Source organism: Crocodylus siamensis, chromosome 5 (assembly GCF_052110815.1).
Source record: "Crocodylus siamensis isolate JL-2025a chromosome 5, ASM5211081v1, whole genome shotgun sequence".
Lineage (NCBI taxonomy): Eukaryota > Metazoa > Chordata > Crocodylia > Crocodylidae > Crocodylus > Crocodylus siamensis.
This window is the reverse complement of record NC_143399.1, coordinates 38,024,993-38,051,015: the sequence shown is the minus strand read 5'-3', so window position 1 is coordinate 38,051,015 and position 26,023 is coordinate 38,024,993. Positions and strand designations below refer to the sequence as shown.

At 53.3% G+C, this 26,023-nt stretch overlaps 1 protein-coding gene across 6 annotated transcripts in view; it reads right to left on the bottom strand.

The window, feature by feature from the left end:
- Positions 1–691: 691 nt before the first annotated feature.
- Positions 692–26,023, bottom strand: part of LOC149863771 (suppressor of cytokine signaling 3-like) — a 31,669-nt gene continuing 6,337 nt past the window's right edge. The window contains exons 1-2 of one of the 6 annotated variants that reach the window (XM_090048466.1): positions 4,158–4,312; positions 692–2,024 (exon numbers count right to left, since the gene is read on the bottom strand). In XM_090048466.1, the coding sequence (XP_089904592.1) occupies positions 1,322–1,948 (627 nt within the window). In that variant the 5' untranslated portion in view covers positions 1,949–2,024; positions 4,158–4,312 and the 3' untranslated portion in view covers positions 692–1,321. Of the gene's footprint in view, positions 2,028–3,612; positions 3,753–3,784; positions 3,804–3,835; positions 3,951–4,157; positions 4,313–26,023 lie in introns of those variants that run through there. The other 5 variants (XM_090048467.1, XM_090048471.1, XM_090048472.1 and 2 more) reach the window with 5 other exon arrangements.

The window sequence follows — 26,023 nt, the reverse complement described above, 5'->3', positions numbered from 1 at the left end:
GAGCAGCCATCTGGGATGGAGGATATCCAAACTCATCCATGGGGAGCCAGCTCAGGATGGGTAGCATCACAGAGAGCACACGAGAGAGCCTTGCCCTGCTGGTGCCCTTCGCTTTTGACCCCCAACACCTGCCAGCCCAGCCCTGAGATGCCCCTGACTCCCCTGCAAGCCTGCAGCCCTTTCCCCCTCCCCCAGCCACTCAACCCAGCCCTGTGCCTGTAGCTGCGCACGGAGGGAGACACTGGAGATGATGGCAAAGGAAAAGGAAGCCACCAGGGCCAATGGGGTTGGGGTTTCTTGAACCTTTGAGGCCGTTTTCGGTAACCACACGCCCCTGAGTCAGCACTTCTGATGCCAAGCCAGTTACGAGAAAACCCCAGCACCAGGGCAATGACCGAGGGAAGGGGGAGTGATGGGTCTGGGTGAGGTCACCCCCAACATACAGCTGCCTCTGGCCTGGGAGCACAGTGGTTGCTTATTTGAGACCCTTGCCTCCCGGCCATAGTACTGTACTGAGATGCAGATGCGGGGGTGAAAGGGGTAGTCAGGCCCTGGGGTTTTTCTCCTCTCAGGGTGCTGGTTCTGATTGGGGAGGTAGATGTTGCCTTCCCCCCTTTTGGGAGTGCTCAGGGATGGGGGGTCACACCCCAGGGCTGCCTCCCCCTCTCTAAGCAGAAACTGGATAGCAGGATGTGGTATAGGGTGGTGTTTATTCACTCCCGGGGCCCCTGACCGCGAGTGCAGATGGAGTTAACAGAGCCCAGGATATGCTCCTGGAGACAGCTTGGGAGAGGCACCCAAGGGCCCATGGTGGGGGTGTGGGGGTTGCAGCTCCAGCTACAGAGGGAACAGACTGACTTTTGGCCTAGTCCCTCCTAGGGAACCCTGGATTCTTGACTCAACTCCCCACACCCCCATGCCTCTGGCCCCATCTGGGGCGGTGCACAAAACGGGGGCCAGTTCTGGAGCGGACCCCCTTCCCTGCAGGGCCTTCCAGGTCACGTCACCCCTGGCTCTGCAGAGAGGCCTGGGGTCCCCTGCAGCCCTGATCTGGGGGAGGGGAATGAGGGAAATCTCTAGGGCCTAGGCTCGGAGTTCCCTTCCTGAGCCCCATATGGGACAGGATCCCCCTATCTCCCTGCTGCTCTGGGATGTCCCCTATCCCCCCTTAGCCTGTCCCCAGGCTGTGCAGCCTGTCCCAGCACTCCCAGATTCCCCAACTGTGAGGGGGTCCCTAGCCACCATGGTCAGGAGGATCCTTGGGGTCTGTGTGTCCTCCCTTCCTGGATGTGCAGGGATTCCCCCCCTCCCCATGATGCCCTCAGCTGTACAGCAGAGAGTTGCGCAGGGCCCGGGGCATGGGCAGCCCCTCGAGGTCATGCTCCCCACTGCCAGCCCGCACACTGGCACGTACAGCCCGGCGGCACAGCTCCTGCAGCAAAGGCACCTTGCAGCGCAGTGGGCGAGCCAGGGCCAAGGGCACAGGGGCACCCCCCTGGGCTTCCAGGTAGCAGGGTCCGCCATGCCTGCCCTGTGCCAGGTAGTGCTCCACTAGCTGCACCACGCAGGCAAAGGCAGGTGGTGGGGGAGCACCAGGTAGTGTCTCCAGGTGGAAGGCAGTGCCCCGCTGCTGGATGCGCAGGTTGGTGATGCCAGTGCCTGTGCGCAGGCTTAGCGTGAAGAGGTGCCGGTGGTCAGAAGAGTCCCGCACCAGAAAGGCACCTGGTGGGTGGGGGCTGAGCAACCGCTTGGCCTCAGTGCCTGAGAGGCTGCCCCAGTAGAAGCCGCTGGCCTCCAGGCGCTCCAGCACTGTCTCCACCCGCTCAAAGTCCCCACAGAAGCTCTTGTAGTGGTAGGAGTTGGGGGGCGCTGGGCCGGGAGGGCTGTTCATGGCCGGGGAGGGGCACGGTGGGCAGCAGCGCAGGCCAGGCCAGCACAGCGGGAACATCGCGCTGGCACCCCCCTGGAGAGTCCAGTGCCCCCGTGGCGTCTCCCAGTCACCGGGGTCCCTCCTGTGGGATCATCTGCTGAGACAAGAGAAGGTAGGAAAAAACCAGGGGGAAGGAGTGAGTGGAGCTAAGTGTAGGGAGAGGCACTTTGCCCCAGCCCATGGGGCCCCACTCCTGGGAAAGAACCCAGAGGTCCTGGGTCCTAGTCCTCCCCTCCCAGAGTTTGGGCTAGAACCCAGGACTCCAGGCTTCTGAATCTCCCCCTTCTTTCCTTCATGGTTTAACTTCTGTCTAGTATTAAAGTCATAGCCAGGAAGTGGGATGTGTATGTATACCAGATCCCTGTGCAGAGAGGCTCAGAACACAAGCACATGTGTTCTGTACATGCACAGTCAGTTAGACACAGGGTGCCATGGAAGTACAGGCTCACAAAGACACCCTATCTCTCTCTCTCTCTCTCTCTCTCTCTCTCTCACACTCACACTGTGTATGCCACGCAATTATATATGCATCCTCAAAACACAAATCCAGCCACCCACAACATATCCATGCACAATGTACCCTCACAGGGTTATCAAATGCAAAAATGCACACTCACACTTTCCACCTAAAACAAAAATGTGTACATGTCAACATACACAATGTATATGTTTTTCTGTGCATGTATTGCAGATGTATTAACACACACAATACATACATGTAGATATATGTGTGTGACACACTGAAGAAAAAGAGGTATAAAGATACATGTAAGCCTCCCATCTACACAACACATACACAATATATATATAAAAAATATATCTATATCTATATTTTTATATATATATATATATATATATATATATCTAGACAGATACACACACACACACACACACACACACACACGATGGATATGTATAACCCCCACACTATAGAAACACAGTATTTATGCATGCTGTGGACACATGCAACACCCCCCAATGCCTACATACACTCTATGCATACATTCATGCACACACGTAATTCCTGATCGCAACATACATATAAGTACACACACAATCCTTCCACAGCATACCCTACACTGTACACACACAAGCTCCAACACATAAGGTACCTTACAAGGTACACCCAAAATGCACACACAGCACATACACCCCCCCCATGTACACAAGCACACTCATGCAAACAGTCACTCTCATGTATACCCAAAATGCGCACATGGCACATGTAATCCCCTCCCCACACACAATGTAATCTCTCACATATACACCCAGAATGCACACAAAAAACACACAGTAGCCCCCTACAATGTACAGACACATACACTCATCCACACAATCATTCATATATTCATCCACAATGCACAAGCATGGGTCATACAATCCCACCTACACACAATGTACATATACACACAATGTATAGTCCCTCATAGATACACCCAGAATGCACAGTCAACTCCAAGATATACACACACTCATGTACCAAATCTCTCCCATACACACCCAAAATGCACACACTTGGGGCACACAATCCCCAACACACACAATGTACATGATCTCTCATATATGCCCGGAAGGCATGCACGAAGCACACACAACTCCCACAATGTACACACTATCACTCACAAAGACTCCCAAAATGCACGCGCTCAACACACACACACACACACACGCACGCTGCTCACAGCCCAGCTGACTCGACCAAGGCTCCGGGAATCCGGTTCGAGCCCCGTGAAGACAAAACCCTTCCAGGCAGGACGGAGCCGGCTCCCCACTCCGGCCCCACGTCCGGCCGCAGCCTCCGCGGGGGGGGGGGGGAGGGAGGGCGAGGAAAACGAACCAGCCCCGGTAGCTTACGATCGCCTCGGATTCCCCCTGCGATGCCCCCCCGGGTTCCCCCATGATTGCCTCGGGATCTCCCCCGGGATCGCCCCTGGGATCCTCTGCGATCGCCCCTGGGATACTCCGCCATGATCGTTCCGGAGATCCCGCGTGATCGCCCCTGGAATCCCCCCATGATCGCCTCGACGTCCTCCCCCCCGCCCCTTTCGCCCCAGGGTTCCCCCGCGATCCTCTCCGCATCCCCCGAGAGCTCCCCTTGGGTCCCTCCATGATCGCCTCGAGGTCCCCCCGCGATCGCCCCAGGGATCCCCCACGATCCCGTCCCCCCCAGCTCCGGCCCGGGTTCGAGCCCCGCTCCGGCCCGGCCCGCCGGGCAGCGCTGCCCTACTCTGCTCCCGGCTCCTGGCCCCGATCCCGGCTCCACTTCAGCGAGGGACGGCCGGGCTGTGGGGGGGGCGGCCGGGCCCCGCATGCCGGGAGCAGCCCTTGCTCCGGGCCGGGGGGCGCGGGAGCGGGGGTGTCACTCCGGAGTCGCTTCGCCCTCCCCCCCTCCCGAAGCTGGGGGGTGGGGGAGAAGCACTATTTATTTTTGTGAATGGCCCCGTCCCCGCCGGGCGCCGCTGATTGGCTGCTGAACCCGGCTGGCCCCGCCTCTCCCCCCCCCCCCACGCGCGTCGGGCGATTCCTGGAAACGCGGAGGGAGGGGATGTTGGTAAGAGGCAGGGACTGGCCCCCCCCCCGCCGCCGCAGGCACGGACACGGGGGGCGGGGGGACGGCAATCGGAGTCCGGCCCGGGGCGGGGGGCAGCCCGAGACCCCCCGGCCCAGCGCGGCCTGGGGGCAGCTGCGGGGGGGTTTCCATTGCTCGCAGCTCGTCCCGGCTGTTTCCAGTCCTCGCCTGTGTCTGACCCCCAAGTCCCCCCGTCTCTGCCCCCCACAGGGATTCGCGCACACACGCGCGCGTTGGCCCTGGCCCCCCCACGCCGCCGCAGCCGGGACACCCGTGGGGCCCCCGGCCCGGCCCTCGCTGAGGCGGGGGTCAGAGCCCGCGTGTGTGCGTGTGTGTATGGGTCTGTGTGTCTGTGTATGCGTGCGCAGGGGTGGTTGCATGCCTCTGTGTGTGCATGTGTGTGCGCACGTCTGTCCCGGCGCGTGGCCGCGTGCGGATCGGGGCGGGTGGTTCCAGGAAGGCGCCGGGATCCCGCGCTCCCCCCGTGGGGCCGCGGCCGGTGCGGGGCGGGGGGCGGCGGAGAGGCTGGGAGCCCCTGCCCCGCCTCCCCCTCCCGCAGCCGAGGGGGCCGCCTGAGACACCCCCGCGCCCCAGCGACAGCGGCCCGGGGCGGGGGGGCCAAGAACCCAGGCGTCCGGGGGGAGGCTGTGCAGGGCCCCCGGGGGGACGGGGGCGGGCACGGCACGGCTGCCCCTGGCACGGAAAGCGTTAACCCGCAGCGGGCAGCGCTTACTGGAAGTCCCTGCCGGGAGCCCTCGTCCTCTCCCTCCTCTTGCTCCAGCGCCGGAGCCGAGCCGGGCCGGGCCGGGCAGGGCAGGCCCGGAGCGCCGCCCAGTGCCCGCCGCACAGCGGCCGGGACCCTCCTGCCCGGGGGCAGCTGGGGAAACGAGGCGCCTGGGAGGGTCTTGTCCCAGTGAACCACGCAGAGAACCCGGGGGTCCTGGCTCCTAACCCCCCCGAGCTAGGAAAGAACCCAGGCGCCCTGCCTCGTGCCCCCCACCGCAGCCCCCTAGACCCACTCCCTTCCCAGTACTAGGAAAGAAACCAAGCATCTGGCTCCCAGCCCCACTCTGTCCCACTCAACCCGTCCGATCCTAGTTCCGCCCAGGGCTGGGACAGAACCCAGGAGTCCCAGGTCCCAGTCCCTGCGCTCACTCTCCCACCCCGCCCCTGCAGTCCCCCTGTCCCATCCCAGCGGTGCTGCCCTCCACGCCCTCCATGCCTTTCTGAAGCCTCAGGGCTACAGGGAAATAGTCCTCTCAGTTCCTGGGGATAACACCCTGGATCCAGTCTGAGGGTTGGGGGGTGCTGGCTGGCTCAGGAGGCAGAGTAGGGGCCTGTCTCCTCTAGGGGGAGCAGCCCAGATCCTACCCGACGGAGACAAATACAATAAGTCATTTATTTTCTGACTCCTGTGTAATGAGTTTGCTGGGTCTCATTCCCCTTTCCAGTGCCGTGGTGCTGCCCCTACTCCCCCCACAGGCACCCATGGGACAATCTCCCCACCCACCATGCTTTCCACACAGATGCTAAATGCTGGATAGGCAATAGAGGGCAAATCCCTCTCCAGGGGCAGGGACATGGCCCCAAAGGGACTTGTACATGTGTGAGACAGCTGTACTCTGTTAGCAGGGTGGTTGTGCATGTGCATGATTGATTGATCATGTGTTGCATGTAATGGATCTTGTGGGTGCGTGTGTGGGGCTGGCCATGTGTATAAATGTACACAGTAGACACTCTAGTGACAGTGCATATATATACTGTACGTGATTGTCTTTGTGTCATGGCAGGGGTGGTGTGTGTGTGACTGATAGAACCTGTGTTGTTTGTGTGTGGTATGTTGTGTGTGTTGGATGAACCTTGGTGTATGGCCGTGTGTGCATGGTAGATACTGTGGGGTGTACACATGGATATATGTGATTAACTGTATGTTGGGTGGGTGTTGGTGAGGGGGTGTATATGGAAGGTAAACCCTGATGTGTGGCCATGTATGCGTGTGTGTGTGTGTAGCAGGCACTGTGGTATGTGCACATGGACATATGTGTTGGGTGGGTGTTGGTGGTGTGTGTATGGGAAGGGGTAAATACTGGTGTGTAGTCATGTGTAGTCATGTGTATGTATGGTCCACTGTTGTGTGTACCATATGTGTGTACATGTGATTAACTGTGTATTGGCCACACGGCCAACGGTGTTTGGCCACATGCATGTAGAGGACACTATGGTGTGTACATATGGACACGTGATTAACTGTGTGTTGGGTGGGTATTGGCAGTGTGTGGGAGGGTAAATCCTGACGTGTGGCCATGTGAATGCATATGTGGTAGACACTATGGTGTGTACACATGGATACATGTCATTAGTTACCTGTGTGCTGGGTGGGTGTTGGGGGCATGCATGTGTGTGTGTATGTATGTTTGAGTGATTGTACTGGATCTTTCCTTGAGTGTGAGTGCTGAGCCCCATTGCATGTGGGAAGATGTGCATGTGTATAGGGGCCACACACATGCATGGACAGGGCAGACAGGGGATTTTTGTGCCCAGGCTGCCCCCCAGTGCTCATACACATGCACGCACAGGCCCAGTGGGGCTGTCTGCTGTTCCATGTCCCCAGCCTGAGGTGTTCCTGGCCAGCCCCGTGTTTACGAGCACAGTGAGGCTGTTCCTGGCAGGGGCTCTGCTGCCAGGAAGGGCGGCTAGCTTCCTAGCAGCCATTAGGAGGCATGCGGCAGCATGCTAAACAGCCTCTGTGGGGGGGGGAGGTGTGTGGGGGGGTGGACCAGTGCCCCTGGCTGTCCCCAAACTGGGGGCTGGCTCAGACCCTCCCCTCCCCATATTCTTCCCTCCTCCTCTCAGTCCTGAGGAATGACTCTATGGGAGCAGAGGGGTGAGGTGTATCCTGTTGGCCCTCAGCTGCTTGGAGCCTCTGTGCTGCGACCTGGCAGCTCATCACACTAGTGGGGACAGGAGGGGGCTTGCTTGCCCAGAGGTGTTTGCTGCACCAAAGGTGGAAGGGGGTAAAAAGGCTGCTGGTGCCCTCCTGGCTTCAGACATGGGGTGATGGTGCAACAGTGTGTGTGTGTGTGTGTGTGTGTGTGTGTGTGTGTAAGATCCTCCCCCTGCTGGATAGTGTCAGAACTTCCTCATTGGGTATCATAGACCCCATACAGCCCCCAGCTAGTGAGGATTCCCCCTGTCCCTGTAGCACCTCCCAGCGTGCAGGCAGGAGCTGTGATGCCCTCCCCTAGCATGCTGCGGCCCTGTGTCCTGAGGACTGGCAGAGTGCTGGGATCCTTGTCTTTGCTGGGAGGAGCTGCCCAGTCCTGAGCACAGCCATTCAGCTGCCTGCCCCCTAGCAGTGGGCCCTGCAAGGGAATAGCCACCACCAAGCATATCCCCAGAAACAGCTGCATTGCAATATGAGACAAGGGGGCCCTGTACAACCAGTCTCTGACATGGCCCATCCCAAAGGTGGTCACATCTCAGCACTGGCAGCACTTACTGTATTTACAATAAAGCTAGATCAGACAGGATTCAAAACCTGCCTGGGTGAAACTCCCCCTCCCAGTGCAGTTCCCTCCTGGTCCCAGCGGGATGGAGGGGGATATGGGGGGACAGAGGTTGCGGGGTTCCTCACAAGCCAGGTAGCTCTATGCAGGGGAATGTCTTCGGTGCTCCCTGATGATCCAACCTGGCCCTGCAGCTCCCTCCAATGAACCAGGCATGCAATGCAGGTATGGATGGGGCTGGGTATATAGGTGTCCTCACTCCTACATCTCCTCTCACTTCAGGGCCTGTGGGCTCCATGTGCAGGTGGGGAGTCTGGGGCTGTCTGGGGGGAAGAGTTGAGAGCTGGGGGGAGGGTGTTGGGAGATAGGGGCTCTTCATTTCATAGATTTCATAGACATCAGGGCTGGAAGGGACCTCGGGAGATCATCGAGTCCAGCCCCCTGCCCCATGGGCAGGAAGTCAGCTGGGGTCATAGGATCCCAGCAAGATAAGCATCCAATTTACTCTTGAAGGTGTTCAATGTAGGTGCTTGAACCACCTCCGCTGGCAGACTGTTCCAGACCTTGGGGGCTCGGACAGTAAAGAAATTCTTCCTTATGTCCAGCCTGAAACGGTCTTGCAGGAGTTTGTGACCGTTCGACCTAGTCATCCCTTGGGGCGCTCCGGTGAACAAACGTTCATCTCCTCACCTTCCAGGTGAAGGGCCCCCAAGATATTTAAGTAGGAGGGGGGAAAGGGATCGAACTTGGAACAGCACCACCACCACCCCCATCCTAACCCACAAGACTCTAGGCCCCCTCCCCGAGCCAGGATACAACCCAGGCAATGCCAAGAAAGAGGAAAGTGCAGCCAGGATCCAGCCTACTCCATATAGATCAGTGCCTGGACTTTCCCTGCAGAGAGAGAATCCTGCATGAGTCAGCCCACACCGAAACCCACCACATGGGATCCCCTCACACAGGAACAGAGCCCTTTTTCTTCCTTGTGCTAATCCTGAATCTCACATAGGGCTGGGACATGCTGTCCCTAGGACTGCCCAGCAAGGGGCAGGATCAGAGCACAGGACAAACTGGGGAAGAGCAGGGAAACCAGCATCTTCCTCTATCCCTCAGGGATCGATGTGCCCAAGGTATATGGTGCTGGTAGTAGAGGGATCCCTGACCAAATACCAAGATGCAACTGCCTCTAGGTTGGGACAACAGTGTCTTCAGGGATTGAGCACATAGCACCCTCCACAGATCCATTACTTCCTTCCAGCAGCACAGCACCCTCTAGGGCCTCATGGGTGCATTTTAGTCAGCACCCACATCCTTTTGCTTTGCCCCAGCCCCTGAGTGGTCTCCCATCCAGGCTCCATCCTGTCCTAGCCCTGCTTAGCACAGATTTAACCCTTCCTTCCCTGGGAGTGGCACTTACTTGCTTCAGTTTTTCTGTAACAGACAAAACCAGTGAGGAAATAGAAGAGAAGGAAGGCAGCCACACATGCCCCAGTGGGGGTGACCTGTTTTATTTTCTCGCCAGCGCCTGAAAATCACAGCCAGGCAGTGAGGGCTGGGAACAGCTGGGGGAACACCTGGGGCTCCCACCCCTCCCAGCCCAGGTACTACCCCTGGATGTACCAGTGGCTCCAGGCCACAGCAAGATGGACTGTGGAAGGCCCTGGAGTCCCTTGAGAACTCAGAAGGGCAAAGGCAAGTGGGAGCAGGGAAGGATTCTGGGTAAAACAGGAAGTGGAGGTCACTACCAGAGAGCTTGTGGGGTGCAGTGCGGTTGTACCCCAGCTCCATGTCATCCCCATTACCAGAATCCCCTGGTTTTTGCCTTGTCCTGGGAGACACGGCAGCCCCTAATTTCCTAGGAATCAGGAGGCTGGAAGTCAGTGCAAAGGATGACAGTGCCCACAGGCCCTCAGTGCCCCATCCTCTGCAGGAGGGTGGTCAGCACCACCGCAGACACTGACACTGCAGAGGGATGATAACAGCTCCGCTGTATGTAGCAGTAAGACTAGAGTTTCTGTTCCACAGGGGAACTCCCTGCCCTCTGGCTGTCCAGCTGCCACCCCTGCCATTGTTTGTCAGTGTCTGAAGTGTTTTCAGTGGTGCCTTTTTCATGGCAGTTTGGCAAGATGTAGGATTTGCTATCCTGGATCAGACTGAGGGGCTCATCTAGGTATCCTGCCCCCCTGTCTCCTGTCCCAGATCCAGCCCAGGGGGTCCCAGGACAGTACAGGTCTCTCCTCACCACCCCACCACCCCTTGCCAGTGGCCAGTGCTAGAATAACCCAATCACAGAAGACATCTGATTCTGTCACAGGCAGGTCATGTCCTAAACAGGTTTTGGGTCCTTGCCTGAGCCCTTGTGGTAGATTCCTCAATATACCCAGCCCCACTGCCTGCCAGGGCAGCTGGCTGGGGCCTAGTCCCCTCATGCTATGGCTCAGCAGCTCCCTGCCCCGATACCTGACCCCGTGTCCCTCATGGGGGTGGGGGCTGTGGATGGCTCATGCTGAGGTAGGGTGATACCCCCTGTAGGGATAAAACCATCTCAGGACTGGGAGAGCAGGAGCCTGGAGCTGTTCACATAACTCAGCAATCAGCCCTGTACCTGTGCAATCAGCATGTGTTGGGGCTTGTATTTAATGAGAGTGAGAGATGACAGATGTTCAGCATCTGGGGAAGGTTCTGGCCCCCCAGCACCTGGGTCCTGACTGCTGTATGCATTGTCAGAGAGGGGACAGCCCCAAGAACAAACCCCTAAGCCCCCCACCCAGCTGCTTCCTCTGGGTGGCAAACCCTGCCCTGCCCTGAATCTGCAGGGGCTGCTGACCTATCCTGATGAGATAGCCCCCACTGTTCCGCTCTTGGATGTCTCCTTTGTAGAGCCCTAGGGTTCAAGGGTGAGCCTGCCTCTGAGCATCAGCCCATCGGCACAGAGACCCTCTGAGGGCCTGGCTGTTACTGAAGCTAGGAGAAGGGAGGCTGAGCCCAGTCCCTCACCTCTTCCTACCAGCTCCATGGGGTCACTGGCATATGACCACTCCACTATGGGAAGATAGTCACAGGGGTAGCTCTCTCCATCATCCCACCTCATCCCATCTATTTGGCACTGGTGAGGGCACATCTGGAGTACACCTGGCCACATATGTGCCGGGTTTTGAGCCCCCTGCTACAAAAAGGATGGGGACAAATTGGAAAGAGTCCTGTAGAGGGCAAGGAAAATGGTTAGGGGGCTGGGGCACATGACTTACAAGGAGAGGCTGAGGGAACTGGGCTTATTCAGTCTGAAAACAGAAGACAGGGGAAATTTAATAACATCCTTCAACTACCTGAAGGGTGGTTACACAGATTTCATAGATTTCATAGTCATTAGGGCTGGAAGGGACCTCGGGAGATCATCGAGTCCAGCGTCAGCTGGGGTTATAGGATCCCAGCAAGACATCCAATTTACTCTTGAAGGTGTTCAATGTAGGTGCTTGAACTACCTCCGCTGGCAGACTGTTCCAGACCTTGGGGGCTCGGACAGTAAAGAAATTCTTCCTTATGTCCAGCCTGAAACGGTCTTGCAGGACTTTGTGACCGTTCGACCTCGTCATCCCTTGGGGCGCTCTGGTGAACAGACGTTCCCCCAGATCCTGGTGGTCACCCCTGATAAACTTATAGGTGGCCATCAGATCACCCCGACCCTGCGCTTTTCCAGGCTAAAGAGTCCCATGGCTCTCAGCCTGTCATCGTAAGATCTGTTTTCCTGACCAGAGGATGGAGTTAGGCTGTTCTCAGTGGTAGCAAATAACAGAACAAGAAGCAATGGGCTCAAGTTGCAGTAAGGGAAGTTTAGGTTAGATATTAGGAAAAACTTTCTCACCTGAAGGGTAGTAAAACACTAGAATAGGTTACCCAGAGAGGTTGTGGGATCTCCATCCTTGGAGTTTTTTTAAGGCCTGGCTTGAGATCCTGGCTGGGATGAGATAGTTGGGGATAGTCCTGCATTCAGCAGGAGGTTAGACTAAATGATCTCCTGAGGTCCCTTCCAACCCTAATTTTCTATGATTTTTGTCAGGAGAAATTCAGCCACCTCCCCCACAAGCACCAGGTGCACCAGGCTCCCCTGAGTATCACCCCCCACTGAGGATCGCAGCGATGGGGGAGGGGTTAAATGTATTCTTGGCCTGCTGAGAAAAAAGAGCTAGGAATTCCATCGGGCAGACATAACTCTGACCTTTTGATCTTGTCTGACTGTCCATCACTCTGCCCCCTTGGATTCTGCCCTATGCCCGCTCCAGCCTGTGCCCTGTCTGCCTTTTGGTCTCTGGGTGCAGCTGCTACTACTGTTTTTGCCCATGAGTAGCTCTGGTCCTAGCAGCTGGAGGGACCGTGCTGCTGCCTGTGCCCTGCCACCTCAGAACAGACCTCTGTGGAACCTCACTTGAAACCTCTGACCACTCTAACATGGATTCATTTATAATTACCCTCTGGTCTTGCCACTCTACAGCCAGTTACAACTATGGAGCCTGTTGACTATGCATCCAGTCATCTACTACAGCTGTGGGGTTGTCATAGTTTTGTCTAGTGCACATTTCTTCAATTTGTTTATGAAACAAAGTCATGTGGGACTTTGTCAAAAAGCCTTGCTGAAGTCATAGAATCATAGACTTATAGGAAAGCAGAGCTAGAAGGGACCTCCAGAGGTCACATCTATTTCAACTCCCTGCATGACGCAGGATCACCCCTATCCAAACCATCCCCTACAAATCCATAATCTACATCATAAACGGCATGTGCCTGTGGCAGTTGGAGGGGCACAGCAGCGGAAGCCCACTGGCGGTAAGCAGGAGAGCTCCCACAGGCACTACCAGCTGTGTCAGTGGCGGCCAGAGGGAATCACAGACTGTCCACGGACACTGCCAGCAGCAGCTGCTGACAGTGTCAGCAGCACCTTTTTGCAGGGGGTGCACTGCCATGCTCAGGGGGTGCACATGCACCCATGTACACCCCCTACACATTGCTCCGATCTAAACTCTACGTAAAATTACTGTCAACCCTGACACAGCACAAGACATAACACCTATACCTGCCACAGGGAAAGCACAGGGACCACAGAGGCCAACATCCTGCTTCTCTGTAAAATGTTGTTAAAATATGCTCAAGGGATCTCAGGTAGAGGCCACTCCCCTGCTATAGAGGAAGGCATAAACCTACAGTTCATACCAATCTGACCATAGGATAAAATTATTTCCTGACCCCAGCTATGGCAATTGATCCTAAGTAGAGGGGCAAGGCCCTCAACCCAGGAACCTCCAGCTTTAAGTCCCAGCAGGAGCACTGACACTGCCCAGTCAAAATCCCCAGCCTATATACTATATTCATGGCATTCCCATCACACACCCAACTAGTTATCTTGCCAAAGAAGGATATTAAGTTTGTATGGCACACATTGTTCATAGTAAATTCTTGCTGGCTGCTCATGATCAACCTTTCTTTCTCTAAATGCTTGTAAGTAGGTCCACCCCATCTTTGACATCTCCATGCTAAACCTATCTACAGAGAACCTATTTCTGGGCCACTCCACTCTACGCCTCTCCCACCTATGCTGGTCCAGGAACAGAAGGAATTCATAATCAAAGAAATCCTTGACAGACGGAAGGTACAGAGGAAGCTCCAGTATCTGATGAACTGGAAAGGTAACAGATTGGTGGACAGTTTATGGGAACCCTTGATAAAACATGCATGCCCCCAACTTAGTCCAAGTGTTCCATCAAGTTTGGACCACATGGATTCAAACCCAAGGCAGTAGGGCCAGTAGGCAGAGGCTGGGTCCTCAGTGCCACCCACCAGCCTCAGCCCCAGCCCCAGCCTGGTACCTCCCATGAGGACATTAATGAGGAGTCGGGTGATGAGGAGGAACCTATAGGCACCACAAGCCTCTGAGAAGAGAGCTATAAAACCTCTCCTACTTCCTGTGGGACTTGTCCCAGCAGCTTAATTTGTGCGTGTGCTCCTTGGACCCTGGGCCTTTGCTCCTGCCTGATCCCAGCCTTACCACAATCCCCGCCCCTGCTCTGTTTGGACCTTCTAACTCTGATCTACCTTCTGCTCTGACTATGATACTGCCTCAACCCTTGGCCTTTTCAGGCTGCAACTGGTACCTGGTGTGACCGTGGTTTGCCTATAGTAACACTGAGTGACTTCATATTTTCTGGTCTATCCTGACATAGGCCCATCCAGAGAAGTTTGGTTCCAAAGCATCCAGAGGTTGTCCTAGGATGTGGGGTACTGCAAAGAGCCCACATCAGAGCCCTGAATCCAGCCGGTCCCAATCAGAGGTTCAAGGCAGTTCATCCCCTGAGGCTGTAGGGAAACAGGCATCACCTGCAGTGACACCCTTTTGTCCCCAGTGCCTTGGGCCCAGCTGTTCTTAGAGGGGCAACTAGGGAGGCAATGGGTGGATCTAGGGACCTTGCTACATGTTAAAATTAAAACTGGATAGACACCAGCTAGAGAGTTTTTGCACAGTTTCAAGCTCTAACTTTATAGTTTGTTGGCTCTTCTTGTAGCTGGATAGACGTTGTTATCATGTGACAATTACTTTTGCATGTGTGGCTGTTCTACATTTATTGTGCGATTAACCAGTTAAGTGTATAATATATGTAATGCGTAGCAGGGCCCTAGGATTTTGAATAGTGGGGTGTGGATGGTTGCCACATCATCATATGTAACTTGTATTTTTCTCCAGTTAAAGAGAAACCAGAAGCTTTACTAATAAGCTAGGTCCCTTGCACTGTATTATTCAATTTAAGACAAAAGCAAAAGTTTAAGGTGAAGTAACTGTACTGGAATGTGCACTGATTTATGAGATTATATATAAACATAAAGAAGACCACAATAAACCAGGCAAAAATGGTCAAAATAGTAAAAAATGTACAGTTAAATGTATGGATCTTACTCAAATTCATAAAGCAAATCTCATCTTCTTGAGTATCTTGACAGTACCTCCAATACATCACTGTCAGTCATTTCTACACCTGAGTTAATATTGCTATACCTGAATATAGATGTTTAACTAGAGCTAAAAACAGTCTGCAGGGCTGCAAAATAGAAGAGAAACCTTACTAGGAATGGCAAACAGATAGCAAAACGGCAGGAGAAAGGCTAGTTTGAATAGTGGAACATCAAGATCATTGAAAAGGAGACTTTGCCCAGCATCTTTCCCAGGATCAGGCTCCCCCTGCACCAGCAAGGAGGAGTGATGGGATCTAATGAGCAATCCCACAGTCCCACGTCCTGCCATGCACATGGGGCATGACAGGAGGAACAACTGTATCAATTGCACATTAGATCCAATCACACCTTTACCTGCCCATGTAGAGGAGGTCTTAGTCCTGAGTGTAGTTTTGACTTGATGTTTGTCACTGAGCAGATCTATTCACAGAGGCATATGTGCTTGTGTATGTGGATTGACATCCTTGATGCAAAGGATTTTATTGCTGGATAGATTTCTCCCAGGTATCAGTAAAATCCATGAATCCTAACTAGTGAGAACTTATCCTTCAGCACAGCAGTACACTGAAGAGCAGTGAGTTCTATCTGCAGCTCCTGCGGGGGCCCATTTTCCACAGGAACGGAGAACAACGTGCCTAAAAAGTTTGAACTCTGTTTCGTGACCCCAAAAGCCAGAGAACTTGTCCTGAAATTCATGCCTAAATATTGACCACATGCTTCTCGAAGCTGTCACCATTTTCAATCCTGGTGCCATCGAGCAGTGACTTCAAAGTGGGGAAACGTGCTACGTTGCACTGAGAGCTGCATCTCCGGAAGAGGTGGTTTCATTTCAAAGGCATGCACACTGCTGCAAATGACCCTGCTTTCTTGTGCTCAGAGTATTGAGATGCCCTGTTATATCCACTAAGAAGTTGTAGGCTGCGGCCTCAGCCTGCCTGCTGTGGCTGCTCATCCCTGGCTTGCCACCTCCTCAGCTGGGTGTCGGGGTGGACAAAAGTGGTCAGAACCCGATAGCTGGGCCTACCCACCACCCTGCAACTGGGGTTGGCAACCAGGTTCAGCTGGGCCTTTACCCCTTCCCATAAAAGACCCATGACCTGGAAAAGGAAATGTCTGGGCACTAAAGTTCAATCTTGTACACAGGCTGCCTCACCCATGGCTTGTGCACTGGCTCTCTGATGGATCCTCTGGCTAACTGACCTGGCTTGCCCCAAGCTTGGTCTGACCCTTTGGCTCCCTAAACTACCCCTAGTCTGATCTCCCAGATACCTGACCTGGCTGATCTCCTGACCCCACGCCTTGCCCAACCCTCTGAATCTCTGACTCAGTTCCCCAGATGGATCTTTTGGCATTTGGACTTTACCTCTGCACACTCTCCTCAGATCTTGGTTGCTTCTTCTGACCCTGGGTGACTCCCAGGCCCTAGCATGATAAGAAAAGAAGTTCCTGCAACCATTTTTTATTTTACAGTTCAGACATAGGGTTGTCGTTCTCCTTGCTCACAAATGCTTCAGTGTCACGTGCAGTTCAAAGAAGCATTTGAAGACAGCCCCACAACTCAGCCAGTGCACTTCACTGTAAAACAGCAGTCCATGCTGAAAGCTGCCTTCTGCCAAAAGCTGGTTAAACTGCTGATGGCTGAGGGCCCTGACTAGAGTGAAGTTCACCTTTTTCTACCACCATCTTCATCGTGTGATTTTTGCTCAGTTTTGCAACAGAGAGCTTCCTGGTGCTTTTTATATTGCATTCTACACAAAACTCATGGCCGCCCTAGATCAACACTGCACTCTGCTGTTGTTTCACCACATACCCTGCCTCCTTTCCCACCATGAGTCTCATCTGTCACAGGACTCACTGCCCTTTCTAGTCCACACTTAATTTTTCCAAAGCTGTGTTCACACTATTGAAAATGTTCTGTCCTTACATCAGCCTGAACTCCATGAATTAATTGGTCACATTCATATCTTGATCAATTCCCCAAACAAACACTGCTAGCTGTGCAACCTCACTCACACAATCTGTGCTTCTATCAGGAAATGTCTTTGCCTTGTTCTGTAGTTGACTGCAAATTATCAGATAAGTCACAGGTTCCATTGGCTGCTGTTTGTCTTGAGAGGCTGATGTTGGCAAAAGCTTGCCACTTCTCTGAGCACACAGTGTCTGCAGCCTTCACCATACATTTCTTTAAGACTTCTCCCTCAGCAAAGGGCTTTGCAAAAACAGCTATTCCTTGGGAAAGGGCATAGCTAAGCGTCACTGCTCCATTACTTACATATCGCATTTGTGTGAGGATAGATGGTTGCTTTTCCACTGACTCTTCTAATTCACTCAGGTTGCCTTTACGCAGCTTCCCAGTAAACTTGTCATACTTGACACCATGTCATGACTCATAATGTCTTTAACATTGTGTTCTTTGGAAACAGCCATGGCTTGCTTATAAATCATGCACACAGGCTTTCCATTCCCATCTATGAAGTATAAGAGCTTCCATTTCTCTTGGAACACATGGCACTGCTTGTCCACTTTTCTTCTCACCCAAAATATCTCACTTACAGTTAATCCGAGTATAAAAGATGTGATGCTTCTTACGCTCGCTTATTATGCAAGAGATAACTAATAATATTGTTACAACCATGGGCATAAGTCTTGTAAATAATAACACTACCTTTGCACTTTCAAACACATTTTATTCCAACCATGTTTATGCACATTCACCTCACACATCCAATCTCAGCACTTTGCCAGTTACCATCAGCTTGTGAACAACAACCTGTTGCATTTAACCACTATATATCATGCTTGGCTATTTATCTAAATGTCTACAATATTCCAGTGTTCTTTCTTCTCAAAAGATATCTTTATGGCCACCTCTCTGGTGTTTTCATTTCTAGCTGTATTAACAGGTGATAGAGAATAGGCAAAACATAGAAAGGAGACGAGACAGACTGAGAGACTGAAAGGCAAAGACCAAGACAAGCTCCTTATCAGCAAGTACCAACACAAAACAAAAGAAAGAAGAAGGAATCCAAAAGGGGAGAATGATGAAGACAAGACAAAGAGCAGGCATAGACTGGGGGTGAGCTCTGTGGCTGTGACCTAGGTTAACAAAGAGCACTATCATCTGATTTCGTGAGGAGCGAGAGTGAAGCCACCTTTAACTCTTATTTTAATATTACACTCCTGGAAGGTGCTGAGCTTGCAAAAGGAAATGCCAGGAAAAGACAGCGGGTTGGATGACCCACCCCTACAGCCTGTATCCAGCCCCTAACCTCTGTGGTTTTGTGTAATGAAGAAACAGAGATGTAAGGATTATGGCTCTTTAAGAGGCTTGCACAAAGGAGTCATGCTGCTTGGAGAGACCTGGTTGTGGGCAGTTGGTTAGGAATAGGGGATCCAGGCAGCTGGATGTTAGAGCTGGCTCCCTGATCCATCCCTCTCCTTCAATTTATTTCTTAGTGAAGTTAAGCTGTCCTTGAAAGTCAATGACAGCTCCTCTACTGAACCCAGAAACAGCATATTTCATAGGTCTTCTTCCTTTGGGCATACAACATTTCTCTATTATTCTGTGAATTCACTGGACTGCATGATTTAATCTTCTTCAAACATGAACATGTTCTCAAGAACCCATGCTTCTTCTCCAACATGCAAAAATGTTGATGACTTCATGTTACCAGGTTTGATCACTACCCCTTTGGCCCCAAAACAGAGTTCAGATCTATACTGGAAAATTTCCAGTATTCCTGACAAAAGCAGGCTAGACAGATGTGGCTACATGTCCATTTAGCTTCTTGTTCTCCTTACAACTGCATAGCTATGGTTTCATCCATATAATATACAGTGATTCTTGGTTTCAATAAATGTGGTACACAATGAATGAGAAGAACTAAACAACAGATGTTAATTATGGAGTATCAGGCAACCTCTGCAGGTTCTTCATCTCCCCTAAGGGACCATCTCCCAATTCCCAACTCGTGTAAATTAGAGAGTGTTTCTAAATTATAACTTTTTATGGCCACAAAACACACTAGTCTTCATGTCCTTTGCTGGTATACATGCACATCTCTTTTCTCTTGTATACTGCTTGCGTTAGTGGAATGAACAGCAACATGACTGTAGATTCTTCTTCACTCAGCACTTCTGACACCATGTAATGATCTTTGTAAGTCCATGAGATAACAGATGTTGAATAACGAAGAAACAAAGCCTTCTATTAATAGTCACAGAGGACAGCTTCAAACTGGAACTTTTCAACTTTTCCTGTTCACCTCCCAATTCCCAAATTCACAACACAGATAAGGGACTCTTTCTAAATTCAGACTCACTTACATCATTCACTACACTACATTACGGAAGGCAGAAGTCCTACTCCAGGCTGATCATATATATCAGGCAGGCCAGGACCCCAAGCTAAGTTGGCCGTAGAAAAAGGTCAGGGCACCTGAGGCAGCTTATGGCACCTTCTCAGATTCTTCTTATAGTTGGCAACTCAGACATGAGACTGAGATCTTGTTCAGTGGCAACATACAGGAAGTTCACGGGGGTACATGTGCACCCCTGAAAGCGCTGGTGTACCCCCTGACAGGTCGTGCTCCCAGCTTAGGTAATGGGCAGGGTGGGCAGGCAAGAGCACTGGTGCCACCCTGTGAGTGCCAGCCAGGGAGTGGGAGTGCAAGATGTAGCACTGTGGCCACTTCCAGGAGCGCCACAGCCACTTCTGGGAGCACCGCAGCAACTTCCTGGTCAGTGAGTTTTGCCGTGAGGGTATGCACTCCCTCCCCTGCCTAGTCAGTGAGATTGGCTGCGGAGGGTGCCCCCCACCCCAAGTCGCTGACTGGTCACAAGGGGGGAGGAGGGGGGGGACATGTGCCCTCCCTGACTAAGATGGCACCAGTCACCCATGATCTTGTTCCCGACAGGCAGCAAAGCAATTGGAGCTAACCACATAAGAGGAAGTGGTTTGCTGATTGTAGCAGGCTGTGCCATTCCTCTAACCCCCAGCTGAATTTTGGCTGCTTCCCATTGAGAAATTACCGTTCTGGGAAAGAAACAGAATGAAGTAATTGCCATCTTCCCAGAGCTGCAGCCCATCTTACTTCCTCCTTCAGGCACACCATGCCCGAGGCTGGCTGGAGCTGGGGACCAGGGTGTTGGTAGGAGCACAGAGAGCCCTTTGCTGCCCCCATCATGAGGTCTGTTCTTACTGTTCTCCTCCTGGGTGAGTATGGGAGACAGCCAGCATGTGTGTCCTTGTAGGATGAGGGGTCCTCCAGTTCCTGCACTTGGAGCCCCTCAGTTCCAGCAGTATCTATGTGGCTGGTCCCAGAGAATTCAGGGACAATACAACATCTCTGGTCCAGGCTCTGGTAACTAATGAGCTGTCTCCCTGCAGGCTGTCGGCTGGCTGGACACAGTGGGATGCAGAGTCATGAGTATGATCTAAGCCAGGCAGCAAAGAGAGCACTGTCAGCACTGAGGGGTGGAGAGAAGGGAAACTATGCCCTGATCCTTCCCCACCAAGCCCAGCTCCTCTGACTTCCCCTGAAAACTTGGCCCCTCTCTAATCAGCCCCATAATGCCCTGGAGGATAGAAAGCAGTGCAGGTGAGGGCCAAGCTGTGTTTGTGTTTCTGTAACACCAGGCAGCCACAAGCCTTGCCCCAGCTCTCTGGAGTCAGGTGAACATAGCAGGAAGAAACAGCCCCAGTCCTGGGCGCTGTCAGTGCAGAGCCTGCAGATGAGCAGAGACATGGCAGCAGAGAGGAGGGCATCACTGGGTTCGGCCACCACTAGGAGAGGAGGAGCTAAGCCAGCCAATGGAGTTTGTTCTGGTTGCACCAGGAGGCCCAGCAGTCATGGATCCTGCTCCAAGACCAGCAGGGCTGAATCCCATAGCTGCAGAGTCCTCCCTCCCAGCTCAGGCTCCTCCACAGCATTCAGCCATGGCTGCAGCATAAGACAGCCCCTCCAGAAGCTGACACCACATGGGCAAGAACCGCAGCAGGAGTTGCACCCAAAGTCCAAGCAGGTCATAGACCAGGGAGGGCACGGGGCAGAGCCCTATGTGAGCTAGAGTGAGACAGATGTATGGGATCAGGGAGTTGAGCTTATATCTTTCCTGTGTAATTCTTATCTCTTCCTGTCAAAGCAGAGCGAATACCCTAAACCCCTTATCTCTGCCATCCCCAGCCACGTGGGGGAGGGGGGAAAGGTCACCATTCGCTGAGAGGCTTTGTACCCACATATGGAGTTCTATCTGCACAAAGCTGGACACACAGACCATCTGCAGCAGGAGGTGCCTGGGGGGAACGTGGCTGAATTTCCCCTTACCAACGTTAGACGGGAAGATGGAGGAAGATACACCTGCGCCTATCACCTCATAATGAATGAGAACCACTGGTCATATCTTAGTGACCATGTGGAGCTTGTGGTAAGAGGTGAGGACCCTGCTCAGTATTCCCACTACCAGCCCTGCACACAGCTAGACCCTTGGGCAGCCCCTCCCTATCTCTCAAAGAGGCCCCAGAGGATGAGTCTACTGATATGCAGGGGATTCAGATGCTGCAGTGCTGAGTGCCAGAGATCACCCTGAGGCAGTGAGTTGTTCCTTCTTTAGGGGCAGTAAACAAGGTAGGAGATGCCCATGGACCTGTGAGGATGGACAGAAATGCTGAACAGGGGACCATTCTCTCAGCCCTGCATCTCCTGAGCCCTGTTTGCAGGGCTGGGTTCTGGGCCTCCAAGGAGACTGGGGTCATAGGGAGAGTCTTTTCCTAGAGGCCCCTGTCTTTGCCCTGTGGCTCAGCTCACACAGCAAGGACGAGGCAGCATGACTGTGCAGGTCCATGTCTCACCATCTCTCTCCCACACACAAATCCCAACTATCCCAGACCCAGAATCTCTCTCGGCTCCAGTTGCCTGATTGCCCCGGGACAAGATGTCACCATCCACTGCACCTGTCAGTGCTGGGACCTGAAGTTCTTCCTGCACAAAGCTGGAGCTCAGGAGATGCTGCAGCCTATGAAAACTATAGGGGACCTGGCTGAGTTCTTCATCCCCAGCATGACCTGGGAGCACAGAGGGAGCTACAGCTGCAGCTACCGCCCCCAGAGAGAACTATGTGTCTTGTCATACCCCAGCAACACTGTGAATATTGTGGTGACAGGTGAGGGGCCTGGCTAGGGACCTCCACCCACAGCCAGGGCCCCAGGCAGCAGTGAACTGGCTGTTCAGAGCCAGACCCTGTCCTGAGCCCTTGGGCCCAGCTGTGGGTATGTCCAGCTGGGGCGCAATAGTCCCTGCACATTCACAGCCAGCTGCAGAGCCTTTCTTAGGGGAATCCTCTTGGGACTCCCCCAGGCCCAATTGCTGCTCACTCAGTTTTAGGCAGCCCCAGCAGGAGTTAGGGATCATGTTTGGGCTTGGGTTTCTGGAGCCAAGGCCTTCTGGCCTATGTCTTCAGCCCATGATCAGCCTTGTAAATGGCAGCAAGAGTAATGAGGAGTCCTCTGCCAGGGGCAGGGGCACTGCCTTGTGCTTTGATCTGTGCATGCTCTCAGCTGCCCAGAAATGAGGTTGTGCTGGCCACACCTAAGGGCTCTCTCCACTGCCTCCCCACTTCCACTTTCCCCATTCCCCCATAGCTGTAGGCTCTTGTCACTGGGGCTGGGAACGTTCCCTGGGATTGGGGAGTTGATTGGACCAGGTGTCCTAAAGCCCTTATGTGTTGGCCTCACTGTGACCCTCCATTGGTCTATCAGGTTGAGTGTAAGGCCTGGGCCAGCTCAGCTCAATGCTGTGTTTTGGGTTGTATAAGACACACATCCCCATGCCCCTTCCCCATCTGCCCTGGCAGATGCTGGTTCTCTTTCTGCAGGGGGAACTAACCCGACACTGGAACGGCTCCAACCCTAACCAGCCCAGGGAACACAAAGAGAGGTACTGGCGTGTGGAGAGATGTATCTGTACCTGTCCCAGGAGCTGCCACTGGGAAGCCACAAGGCCTGAGGCTGCTTGGGTTGGGTGGATGCAGTATATCCCCGAGGACGAGGCCAAGATAACAGGGAGCAGGGCTCACAGGGAATGGGACTGGTAGGTGGGTTGTGGAGATGGAGGCAGGGACTGGCAGTCTCCAACAGGGATGGGTGGATACCATATTCCTTTTCTGAGGTGGGCAGAGAGAGTTGGGAGTGACTCTCCCCTCCTTTCTGTCACCTCTAGATTACATCCTAGGTAACATCATCCGTCTTGGCCTGGGCATCGGGGTCCTGCTCCTTTTGGTGCTGATCATGACTGAGACCATGTACAGCTGGCGAAGTGGGGGCTGTAGCCGAACCTCAGAACAGCCCGACAGAGCTAGCACCAGGGAAGAGCAGTGGAGTTGCTGTAACCCTCAGCACCATGATGTCAGGTCTTCATGATGGGGCTGGAAGGACCAATGTAACAAAATCCATCTGTCTCATGTGCAAAAATAAAGGATAATTAAGATACTCCATTTAAACAGCTGCAGCTGGATCATTATTAAGTGCACTAAACCCAGTGCTGAAGCTTGTGGACTGACTGCACAGAGTTCCCTCAGAGTTCTTCCTCTTAAACTCCCACCCCAGTCTGCAGGTTCCCTGCCTGAGTCAGCTCCCACCAACCCCCAAGCATCTGTAATGACCATAGGTGTCTCAGAGATGACAAGGCCTCTGCTTGGGATGCAGGAAACAGCTGCCAGTGTTTTACACCAGGGCTGTCCAACTTCTAAGTAGCCAGAGCCTGCACACGGGTCCCCTGGGCCACACTGTGTGCATGGCCCTGGCCTCACCCTTAGCTCCCTGCCCCAGCCCACTGGACAAATGGAAAATTGTAATCAAATCATAAAGAAGGGCTAGCCAAACATGTCAAATCTTGAAGGAAAGATGGGGATGAGAATTTGTTATTTATTCTGATGTCCCTGGGAGCCACCAGAAACGACAGAAACAAATATTCCTGCGTTGAATTGGTAACAAACTGAATTATGAAGATGCTGAACTCCATCAAGAATTTGAACAGGTAACATTTCTGCAACAACTAACAACACACTTACAGGAAATACCACTGTACTGGACAGCGTAAGCTAAATGTGATACATTGCAATGTAGATGTGCAACAGGTGGGAGAGCAGCCCTGCTGACTGAATATGAGCTGCAAAACTGTGCTAACTGCATAGCCTATACACATGTAGGGAGGTTGTTCCAACATGTTGTAATTACAGGCATCGGAGCAGACTCCAGCATCATATGTATCAGCATCTCTGTGCTGAAAAATGGCGATGGGGGCACTTTATCTAAAGCTCATTTGACGAGCTTTAGTTAAAGCACCACCATTTTTCAGTGTGGGGATGCTGATACACATGACACTTTGGGCACTTTATTTACTGAAGCTCTCAGAGCCATACTAATTAAAGTGCCCCCTCCTCACCTTCCAGAGCACATCTGTAAATACGCCCAGAGACCCTGGGCCTGCAAGGAAAACGATCGAAGAAGCAGGAAGCAGCAGCAGAACACAGACTCAGTGGCAGAGAAAAACACATGGCCAGAGACTCCGGAGGAGTGATATAGTCAGTACTACTAAACTGTAGTAGCAGGACACAGACACGTAGGCAACGCGTAGTGTGGGCACATGTCCCCCTCTCAGTTTGGCTGCTGATGAAGCCGCCGCTGGCTTCTGCAGGCTGTTGCCACTCACTGCTGACGTGGCCGGTATCGTCTGCAGATGGCTCCCACTCGCTGCCACCCCCCCGCCCCACCACTGCCACCGGTGGCAGCAAGCAGTCCCCGCTCACTGCTCACCCTCACCAACACCACCACTGGTGGCTGTGGGTGGCCCCCAGTGGTGCACCATGGGTCTTCAGTGCCCAGGGACCAATGTCCTGCAATTGCACCCCCCCCGGGACAATCCGAGCAGGGTGAAGGGCCCCCTCTCCTGCCCCATGGCACTTCCATGGGGAAACTGACATCGTGGCACACTGGATGCTGGAGGAGGGGCAGTGGCCAAAATTTCTGTCTGTAATGGGTAAAGAAACGTACAACCCATCAGACAGGTGGGTGGGCTATAAACCAAACGTGGAAGGCGCCGCTGTCTCTCAGCCCAGCCAGCACACCTCCCCCCAGGCCGGTGCCTGGGGGCCATGGCCCTCTCCTGCCCTGCCCCCTGCCTTGTCAGTATGCCACTGGTGGTCCCCACTCACCACTTGCTGCCATAATGCCCCCCCAGCTGCCATAATGCCCCCCAGCACCAATCATTCATGCAGATGTGTGGACAGCAATTGAGCACTCTCAGGCTTAGAGGCTGGTTTGGGACCCCTCTGGAGGTGTGGGAAGATACAAGGTTTTTTTGAGTGTCTGTACGTCAGCACTAGCGTGTTGTAGCAGGTTCGCGTTTTAACTGTCTCACTCACAGTCCCTTGGTATCCTTTAACTGGCTCACCACATCTGTTTATTGCCCACACTTCCCCAGGGTAAGTTCATCCCTGGTAGGGAACAGTCAGCATAAGCACTTTGCCCCGTGCAAACTACCATCAAGTGGTCTTCTCCTGGACCACCTGGTTTTACTCTGATCATATATACAGTCTCTGCTGCACTCACAGGCCCTGACCAACTCCCAAGAGAAAGGCACTCCAGAAAGGGCCCTCGGGCACTGCTATGCTGACCCACCAGTTTTCTCCATCTTGGCCCTCAGCTTCTCAGTTGCTTGGCTCTCAACTTCTGGCTCTCCGCTGTCCACTCCCAGCTGTCTGGCCACCTTGTCTCTCAATCTCTCAGCTCTTGACTGTCTACCTGACCTAGGCTCCTCTCTCTTGGAGCCTAACACTCTCCCTGAGTTCTCTTTGGCAATCTCTCTCTGGCTTCTTTCTCCAGGTGCCCTCTTAACTTCTTATGGGCCAGCTTATTATTTGTATCAGCTGGTCCATCCTTCTGAGGCAGCTTTTAATCAGGGTTCATTGCCTGCAGCTGGGCTGCTGGCCTTCCCAGTCTGCAGACTTCTCCCACCTCTTGAGCTG